Source organism: Mastacembelus armatus, chromosome 9 (assembly GCF_900324485.2).
Source record: "Mastacembelus armatus chromosome 9, fMasArm1.2, whole genome shotgun sequence".
NCBI lineage: Eukaryota > Metazoa > Chordata > Actinopteri > Synbranchiformes > Mastacembelidae > Mastacembelus > Mastacembelus armatus.
The window spans coordinates 24,795,464-24,805,839 of record NC_046641.1 but is presented as its reverse complement, the minus strand read 5'-3'; the positions used below and the strand labels follow the sequence as shown (position 1 = coordinate 24,805,839).

The following is a 10,376-nucleotide window of genomic DNA, read 5'->3' as shown; positions in this document are numbered from 1 at the left end:
TAAATGGAAGCATTTTATTAGCAAGAATTGATTATTGGTTATTGATTAATGATTCAGATGATTCAGACGTTGAGATGATGAAAACATTTGATCACAACAGCCTTAAATGAGTTAAATGAGTACGATGGAAATATCAGATACATTTTAAAGGAAAACATATAGAAGTTTATCAGCTTGTAATAAATGAAGTGATTGATGCAGTAATACACGAAGCCACTTTCCTTCCTCTAGCTGGACATAGATAAGTCTATAGCCTGATTACTTAGACAAGGACTAATTTCACTGCCGACATCAGCACCAACTACTGTCAGGTCGACCTCTGCAGTAAAACCTGTGTCCTTTTGTTGTGGTGTCCTTCTACGAGATTTTCTACCTTGTTGTGATATGACAACAAAGTGGAAAAGGACGAGACTGATAACGATAAGGGTAACAGTAACGATAAGGGTAATGGTAACCCAACCTATGACAGAGGACCAGAACCCTTCCTCCCCACTTAGCTCACACATTTGCAGCAGCCCGTCCACTGACACCTGTTTCCCTCTAAAAACCACCTTTAAATGTCCACACTCATGTGCGTCACCAGTCCAGCCTCTCACTACAATGTTTACAGTACTTTGTCTGGGTCCAAAGAATGTCAGCAAAACTGCATCAGGTCTATGTTGGCAGTCAAATATTGGCGCTGCCTGTGAAATGAAGTACAGAACATCTGTGGCGTTGTCCTTGGCACAGTTATCAATGGTCACTGAGTTGTTGTGGAAAGCCAACATGTAAATGTCATGTCCATCACCCCCAACCAGATAATCCCCCCCAGTGGACACCAACACGTCGTTGCCGTCTGAGCCTTGCAGGAGAGAACTTTCATACCCAGACACCAGGATATCAGAGTAGATGGTGCCAATAACGGTCTCCACATCCTTCAACACGTCCCCCTCAGCATCAGCATAACGGCCTTGTCCCGTCAGCAGGTTCACGTAAACCCCTTTACCCTTGTCATGATCACCCCGGTACAGAACGGTGTCCCTGCCAGGGCCTCCATCCACTAGATCTGCCCCTGGTCCAGGAATGAAGACGTCACTGCCAGAGTTTCCCATCATCGTGTCATTTCCATCCTCGCCATAAAGGGTGTCGTCTCCCATGCCACCAATCAGGATGTCCGCTCCACTTCCTCCAATCAGTGTATCGGCTCCTTCGCCTCCTTCCAAGGCGTCATCCTTCTCCCCACCAATTAGAGCGTTATCTTGATCATTTCCTAGTATATTGTTGGACTGGGACTGACAGCCTTGGACTGTGTGGACCTTTGACAGATTTCTCTGAGAGCTGAGGTCCATACGGCAGTCAACCTGTGGTTGTTTCAGAATCACTTTAAAAGCTTCGATCTGAAAGAAAGGAGCATTTCCAGTGGAGTTTAGTGAGTTCAGTTTGAACAGGACTCCGTCAGAGCTCTGGAATTCCAGGTGCTGATGTTGGTAACTTCTCTTGTAGTTTAGCAGACTGAGCTTGAATTGTTCCCCTTTTGACGTGATGGTCACTTCTACATCTGCTGTTGACGGTGAGTCCAGTGTGACTTTGCCTCCATCGATGAAATCCATGTCAACCAACAGAGTGTCAGTGTTCAGATCTTCTGCAAAGTTGTCGATTATTGTGTTGTTCCCATATCCAGGTTTGATTATGTAGGTGTCTTTTCCTTCACCTCCAAACATCAGGGCGCCCTCAGTGTACGGATCAAGCAAATTGTCCTTGCTGTTACCAACCATGATGTCAAAACCAGAGGAGCCATACATTTCTTTCACCGTGTCAGCTTCACTCATCTCCATCACTTTGCCTCGGAGGCCACACAAACGTCTTTCGTCTGAATTCTTGTTCCTGTAGACGTAGCACCCAAGCAGTCCATTATTAATTGATGGTTGAGAAAGTGGTTCTGGTTCCTGGTTCCTATAATCCACAGTTATTGGGAATATTAAATGCTCAGTACAGCTGTTGGGGCTGGACATCAGTCCAGCTGTTATTCCATCACTGGTCTTGATCTGTAGGTGCTGATAATTCTTTGAAACAAACCAGTTCTCTAAAATAATATTTCTTCTGCCATTTACAAAAATGATGATGTTCTGTCGTTCACACATCGATGTTATTTGCTGATATGGTCCTCTCAGGAAGAGGAGGTCCACGACCTGATCTGGTGATTGATTGTTGATGGTTTTTACTCCTTGGCCTGGTGTGATAACGTACCAGTCCTCTCCTCCTCTACCCTGGATGAAATCATCTCCTCCTCCTGGGATAAAAACATTGTGTCCTTTGTTTCCTCTGATGACATCACTGAAGTTTGACCCTCTGACCTCCGTCAGACTCTCTAAAGCCTGGTCCTCCTGAAGGTCCACCATCAGAGGAGACGTAGACTTGCTGTAGTCAATGCTTTGACTTCTAATGCACTTGGTGAACAGGCTTTCTCTGTGCAGGCAGTCGGCCTTGTTGTCTGAGACAGTGAAAGTGATCAGATCCTTCGTGACAATAAACAGGTGTCTGTCTGCTGGGGATCTGAACCAGTTCACTAAAATCACCATGAACCTTGTTTGGTCATTGGAAATATTCAGAATAACATTTTCACTTTGTACTTGAACTTGAAAACTGTGAAGATTTGCTTTTATTATGGCCAGATCTGTCAGATTGTCTGTGGAGTAATTGTCAATCACCACCACAGAATCATGTCTGTCTTTTACCATGTACATGTCTTCTCCTTCACCCCCAGTCAGACGATCCCGACCTCCTGCTCCGTCTATCAGATTGTTCTCTTTATTCCCAATGAGCACATCATCATACTCAGAGCCACAGATGGTTGTAACTGTGTGTAAAAGTGGCTCAGATGTGTCCACAGTTTGACCCTGTTTCATAAAATTCTTGTTAACTGCTCTGGCCACCAGCTGAACTGAAGAAACCACAGTGGAGGAAATCTCAAAGAAGACTCCGTCTCCTGACACCATGTTCATATGACGATACACCTCACTCAGAAACCAGTTCCATATGGTCACAGTATGAGTGTCTCCATACATTAACACAACATGGTCCCCAGATTTAGACACAGAAATGTGACTGTAGTCGACACTGAAATGAAGCGTGTCCTGTGCTTTGGAAGGATCGTAATTGTTGATGACTGTTTTCCCTCCGTTTTCAGGGATGAAGTATGAGTCTTGTCCACCAGAGCCTTCAACATAACTTCTCTGTGGACCGAGGAAGAACATGTCATTACCAGGTTCACCATAAAGCCTGTAATAGTAACTTAACATGACTTCCATCATGTGTTTGTCCTCTGCTTTCTGAACTGCAATGAAACGATTAGAGTTTCTGTTGCCCCTGTATGACCCGTATCTTGAACTGGAGTCAGCTTTAGATCCTGAAACCACCTGCACAGACCCAACTGGTATGAACAAGACTGTTGTTATTTTTCTGGTTGTATATTCTAACTGATGGGACTCTCCCAGGCCCAGAATTACATCATTGCTTCCTTGTGTGTCAATGGGCCAACACTTCCTCCCAGAACTTCCATCAGCAGATACAAAATTCTCCATGCAGAACAAAGATAGACCCTGGTCAGCAAGACAGAAATCAATGCCTCCTCCATTCCAGGAATAGTTACCGCTAGTGAAATCAATGACACTTGTTCCATCCTGCTGCTTTGTGACTTTGTAATATTTGTGATAATCAGATATCTGTTCAATAAGTTTGCGGCCCTGCTCAATTTCCTCATAAGGGTAGTAATAAAAAAAATTTGCAACATTAATTACAAAATGCAAAAGCCCCTTATCAAGGCCAACAAAACCAGCTGCCAGTTTATCCAGAACTCCAGCGTCCTTTGGGAGCTTGTTTAGTTCTTCTTGGATACCCATATAAACATCATCAATGAGCAGCCGGACTACTGACAGAGCCAGGTTTACAGGTGCTATAAATGGTGCTAGTTCAGGCTGAACAATTTCAATAACATCCAAAACAACCATGAGACCATCTAAGGAAGCATCGATGTATCCCAGTGTGTCATGTCTTTTCAAATCATCTACAATATTGTATATCCCAAATCCAATCCCGACTATTGGTATAACCACCATAGTCCTCTTCATTGCAGGGCTTCTGATGACTGAAGCTGCAGCTCTGGCGAGTCTCATCTCTGAGGACAGGGCTTGTTTTGCAACAACAGCTGTTGTCATAGCTGTCACTCCATGAGCTGTTTGCAAAGTCCCCATCACACCATGTTCGATGTCCCCCTGTTCAAAAGCACGGACAGTTCCTTTCAGTCCCAGCATGAGGCCTACGGCCCCCACTGCAGTCCCAGTGTGCTCTAAGTATTTATTATGTGGATGGGAGGAGACTGGACTGTGATGTTCCAAGTCGTGAACTGCTTTCTCAATGTTCTGCAGCATCTTTTGGTTGTAGCGTTGACTCTCTGGAGATAAATCAACTCTTGCTTCAACAGCTTTAGAATCAGCAGCATCAGAAACAAGATCACAGATGAACTGTCCGTTTTCTATCCTGGCACTTCCCTCCTTCAGGTGCAGATTGACACCGTACTTTTCTTTCAGCTGACCATGGATCTGTTCTGCAAACGATGCCGACGTCCTGGAGAAATAAGATTCAAGTTTGAAAGTTCTCTCCCACGCTGAGGCTGAAGTCAAGTCCTTCATTGTTACATGGCCATCATCAAAGCCTCCTAATGTCCCTGAGGTTGAAGGGATTTTTTTGCCTTCAGATGTTGTTAAAGGAAGTTGTTCAGTTTTTTCTTTAAAAGTGCTGTAACTGTTTAAGAATTTATTTTCTTCTGTGTTCTGTGTGCCTCCAAATATCTTGTATCGTTGTGCCATCTCAGCCATCTGATCTGGTACATTATTGGTCAAACTTTGCTTCCACATTTCGAACATCTTATATTCTCTGGTTATGACTTCATTAATTTTTTTTTCTGATTGTGATTTGCTTGAACCCTCAGATGTTGCTGAGCCAGTAAATCCACGACAGCTTGTGTCAGTCCAACTGCCTCCTCTGGCCATTGGATGCTCTTCAAAAAAGAATTTCAGTCCTTCTGTTCTGATATTGTTTTCACTTGTGACCATATCCAGGCCCATAAGAATCAGGGGGAGTGTCCTGAAGTTTCTGGCAGATTCAGATATAACTGATGCAGTGAGATATGTGGTGAACCAGGCCTCTTTGGATGGGGTACTCTTGGGAATTTCATTTCCACTAAAAGTATCTCTAACATATTGAACGTATTTATTCTGATATTCAGTGGGTTGTTGTGCATTCTCAGGTACTATTTGTCTTTGCATGTCTGAGTATTTTTCCTTGCCAAACTGGTCTTTAATGGCCTTTTCAACTTCCTGTTGTTTAGCTGGATTTTCTCTTTCATTGTTGTCCAGCCTTTTTCCTACTAAATACACATACAGATTTCTAGGATTAACAGCATAAATCCAGTCATTGACCATCAGGTATGTGGGATTCTGTTCTCCAGTCTTTGCGTAGTGACGAATAACATTTGTGATGTCTTCTCCTGACTTAATCTCATAACACTTGGGAAGAATGTCCTTTATGGTTTTATCAGGTATCCAATTCAATTTATGATATATTTCTATCACATAGTGTTTTTCATTTATTCGATTTGGGTCAAGTTGGATTTTTTCAGGCGCTGGTCGGTCTGAGTGAAAGATTCCCCAAGTCAGCGCCTCGAGTTCATTATAAGCATGTTCTACTGCCTCTATGTTGTTTTGGTCAATGTTCTTAAAAATATCTGGGTTAACAAATCTCCTTGGCTCATCTGGCCAACCGTATGGGTTGCTCTTAACATGTTTGTCTTTACCATGTTTCTTTTTACCACTATTTCCCATTAGAAAATTTCTTTCATTGGTAAATACCGCCTCTCCTTTACTGCCCTGCTCCTTCCTGATAATCACATCTCCGTTCCTATCAACGGTCGCCACCACTTTCTTGCTGTCATCTTTGTGTCTCCATTGCAGACCGTCTGGGGAGATTTCCTGGGTGATTTTCTGTCCTGAGTGTGTGACCTGAATCAAAGTGTCCCTCAGGTGCAGCTCGGTCTCGATGTGGGCGCTGTCATGGAGCTTTCTTGTCAGAGTTTTGACGAACGCCTCGTCTGATCCGACCACACAGGCCACAACACTTGTTGTTTTGATTTTATTGTCGTACCTGGAGGTTTGTTGAATGATCGTGGCCACGTCTTCAGCTCTGTATCCTGACAGTCTCATCTCTTCTGAGCTGTCTCTGGCACCATGACCTACCAGCACCAGTCTGCTGTCCTCTGACAGAGGGACTGAGTCCCCGCGGATCCGTTTTGGACTGTGGTTCTCATCAAGAATATAGACGGCGCTAGTGGACCGGTGCTTTTCATAAAGAGAAGTAGCAGCTTTTCTGACCACAGGGTCATTCTCCATAATGAGGATGTGCTGGTGGTCGTACTGTGTGGTGTGATCAACTGGTCTTTGTGGAATTCTGTACCTGGAAACAGCATCAGGTTGATCCATGACCTGATAAATCAGGTGATTCTCCTGGAGTGTTTCTAAGACTGCTTTGGAGCAACGGAACATAAGAGCCTGAATGAAGTTACGCTGGAAGTCTGTGGTTGTTCTTCCATCAAGGGAAAACACTGGTGGTACTTCCAGTGCTGAATTCAGCATGAGCTCTGCAAGTGCTGGTCCAGAGAGGCCAGACACAGTTTGTCCGTCGTCTGAAACAGTCCCGAATATTTTCACTACAGTGTAGTGGTCTGTTTCTGGTACACAGGACTCATTGTACAGGCATTCTTTGCTCACTATGACTGAGTAATGAGGGTCCAAGCTGTATTCCTGTTGGACTCGGTCACTTGTTGACTTTTCTCTGTCCGTGATGACCAGAAGTTTTTGACTGTAGCTGTGAGAGATCTCTGCAGCGCTGAGCAGCCAGTCGTCAGTCTTCTGTTCATCAATAGCTGCCAAGAACTTGTCCAACTCCTGCAGGAACAGCACGTGGAAGACAGCAGGTCAGCAGCTTCAGACTAAACTACACATGATGATGATAGAAATTCTTGTTATACGCAGGTGAGATGATGTGGATGTGGATTTTCTAATTCCAGTAGCTTCTTAACATTTACAATTATGAGAAAATGCTGTGGAGCTTTAGTTCTTCAACTTATATTTCTGGTGTCTTATTAATCTGATTTCTTCAGTTTCTTGTTGGAAGCAGTTTTTATTGATCAATCTGAGGCTGGTTTAGATTCCAGTTCCTTCTAAGCTGAGCACTGGTCCCCAGTTTAAAAATCCACCCACCTGTTCCGTCCGAATAACACAAGCTGTGAAGTTCTCACAGTCCTGAAGCTCATCCTGCAGACTCATTGGGTTTTGGTCAACGTCCACCCTGAAGGAGGATGAACATGTTTATATCACAGAGGGAAACGTTTATGTGCCGTCAGTTTCAAATCAGCTTCTCTGAGAGAAAACCAGAGATAAATAACAAAAAATATTTTGCTCTTCTGTGGAAAGTTCTCATGAGACGGTCAGACGGTCTTTTGTGGAGCATTTCAGTCTCACAGGGCAGATTGAACAAAAAGACCAAAGTTAACTGAGTATTGATTTGTCACTTTGCATATTAACTTGACAAGTTCATTTCAAATTGAATGAAGCAAAAACAATGAATGAAAAACCAAAAAACTTCCACAGGAGGGGGAGTTTTCTGGATCGAGTGGATCAGTCACAGTTGTTGTGGTCTCCCATCTTTTTCAGGGGTTCACTGCTTTGATCTGATCCCCAGCAGCTTCTTGAACCAAAGTAACTGTCAGCAGACGTATTTTAGGTGTAAACCAAAGATGAATATTCCTCCTTACCTGCTGGATGACCTCTGAACTCTGACCCCATGTGTGGATGTGTCCCTACGATGAAACACATCATTATCTTCTCAGTGCACTTTGCTCTTTGTTCTACACACAATAAAAGAACCACCTGTACAGCCAAGACCAGGTCTCGGTTACCAACACCAGAGTCCAAACAATAAATCAACCAGGCCAGTAAATACTCAGCTGAGTATTTAGTATTTTGGTTTGGATGTTGGCTGATGTTCCCAGTTTGAAGTCTCAGTTCTCAGTGTGAGAGGGAGAGTCACAGTTACACAATAGCAATACAACTAATTATGGAGACTACTGCAAATAATGAAGGACTGTAGTATTACTACAGAATTATACTACAATAATACTCAGCGCTTTATGAAATACAACAACCTAACACTGGACCTGTCTGTCACAGGAGCTCAGAATTAAGAGAAAGATCCAGTTGTCAGTACGGACAGAATGAGGGTGATAATAATTCATCCTTTTCAGGTGGAAGCTAATGTGGATAAAACCAGTGTTGTTACTGACATTGAGCATTTTTACTGTAATACATGTAAACAGCAGTTTTCCCAGAATACCTCTGCTCTGTCGGCCCTTGGAGACTTCGGTGAGACATGTGCTGAGACAGTCCTGTGAGGCGATGCAGTGCAGCGATGTCAGGGCCCAGCTCCTCCCACTCATCTTCTCTCACCTCTGTAACATTGAAAAGACGTTTCACACTGAAACAGGAGGCTGCTCTGTCCGAACAGACACAGCAGCTGCTGCTGGAAAACACTGAGGTTCCTGCATCGGAGCTCTGAGGCTCCTCAGCAGGTGTTTCTTACCAAAGGGCTCAGTGAGGATGAGGAGGCTGCAGAGGATCAGGAGCCTCAGAGTGTGACCTGCCATCATCCTGCAGAACAGCACAGTGACAGAAACAGGAGGAGAAGTTACTAGTTAGTCTGTCTTGACTAGTATTACTACTTTTAGCAGTTTGCCTGTGCGTTACTGTGACTTACTGTCCATCACTGTCAGTTATTGTCAAAACCTGGAGGTCTTAGTTTTTTAAAGGACGAAACACACAGACTGGTACTCAGTGCGGGCAGGATTTTATTAAAGAAACAAACACAGGGAACTTAAACTGAGAAAACAGAAACACTAAGCAGACAAGATGAACACAGGGCTCGGAAACTGACACACGAACACAGAACTCGAAGGAACAGAAACCACATACACAGAACTCAGACTACACAGAACTCGGAGGTGCCGAAGCTCGTACACAGAACTCAGGGACTACACAGAACTCAGAGGTGAGTTACTGTTATTGCACATTACTGCACATTACTGTGCATTACTGCGAGTTACTGCGAGTTACTGCGAGTTACTGTGCAAAGGTTTTAAAGACGTCAGATTTGAGTCTCTGGAGAGCATCAGGTAAAACAGTTGCTGCTGTGATCACGTCCAGAGCTGTGCAGTCGTCTTTGTGAGGATCACAAACTCACAAACTCTTCGTCCTTTGCTCCTGACTTGTTGAGGTAAATTCTTGCAGCTCTGAGATGTGGATCAGTAAAAAGAGAAAGTCTGCTGGTATTTTTGAAATATTATTTCCCTGTTGACAAATTTATCAGCAGAGGCAGCCACAGTTAGTCTGATGGTCAGACATCAGCTTTACCTGGAAACTTCTAGTTTCGTAATGACTGTCCAACAGCCAGAAAAACAGGAAAGGGTGCAGTTGCTGCTGGAGTGTGTGTGTGTGTGTGTGTGTGTGTGTGTGTGTGTGTGCACTGTCAGCAGGCAGGAGTGTGTGTGGTGTCTGCTGGTCCAGTAGAGATTTAGCTGCTCAGCCTGTTGCTGATTTGAATAAGAAGCATCTATTGTTCAGTAACGTTGTGTCTCTGATGTTAAAGCTTCTTGGAACAAACAGGTTTATGAAGTAAATTCATCTAAATCACTGAGAATCACACAGGAAGACACAAACACACGGCTGAGACACACAAAGCCACATTTCAGATTGTTAAAAATCACAACTAAGAAATATTTTTAAAGGACTAAAACTAAATCAGCACCTGCTGCCAAAGTGAGTCCTGTGATTGGTTCAAACATCTGGATGGATGATGAGTAAAAGAAGCTGCACTACAGCGTAAAAAGACGTTTCAAACTAATAATAAATGTGTAAATGAATCACTTCAACCTGCTGTCAGACATGGTCCACAGTCATCACTGTCGTCACCTGCAGCTACTGAACATGTACAGTCTCATCAACACACACTCTGTTAGTTTGTCTTTGTTCCACTCACCCAGATGTGATCAGCTCCTGTGCAGCTGGGAAGATGTGTAGACAGAGGAAGTAGAGTTCAGCTTATATAGGATGCAGAAAGTGAAAGTGCCCAGTCCTGTGTGTGCACAGGAACCAGAGCCAAGTATCTGTCAACTGTATCATCATGGAGAAATAGCTCAGCAAAGAAAAAGGAAGAGCCACAACATGAAACCAGTCACATACAGGAAATAGTTGTACATGAACTTACTGTAGATATTGAATGAAATATATATG

The 10,376-nt window shown here is 43.6% G+C and overlaps 1 protein-coding gene across 1 annotated transcript; it reads right to left on the bottom strand.

Annotated features, from left to right (window-relative positions):
• Positions 1-10,376, bottom strand: LOC113139216 (uncharacterized). Its single transcript, XM_026322268.1, has 6 exons — positions 10,123-10,376; positions 8,671-8,738; positions 8,425-8,539; positions 7,847-7,891; positions 7,293-7,380; positions 1-6,977 (listed from the first exon to the last, which is right to left on the bottom strand). Exons 2-6 carry the CDS (start codon positions 8,735-8,737, stop codon positions 228-230), a joined length of 7,065 nt encoding a protein of 2,354 aa, XP_026178053.1. The 5' UTR covers position 8,738; positions 10,123-10,376; the 3' UTR covers positions 1-227.

What these genes read in the sequence shown, in the direction of transcription:
- LOC113139216 (XM_026322268.1), bottom strand. Translation starts at nt 8,737, where the DNA reads ATGATGGCAGGTCACACTCTGAGGCTCCTGATCCTCTGCAGCCTCCTC. An exon ending in CATCCTCACTGAGCCCTTTG is followed by an intron (nt 8,540 to 8,670) that starts GTAAGAAACACC and finishes TCAATGTTACAG; the next exon opens with AGGTGAGAGAAGATGAGTGG. An exon ending in GTTCAGAGGTCATCCAGCAG is followed by an intron (nt 7,381 to 7,846) that starts GTAAGGAGGAAT and finishes ATCCTCCTTCAG; the next exon opens with GGTGGACGTTGACCAAAACC.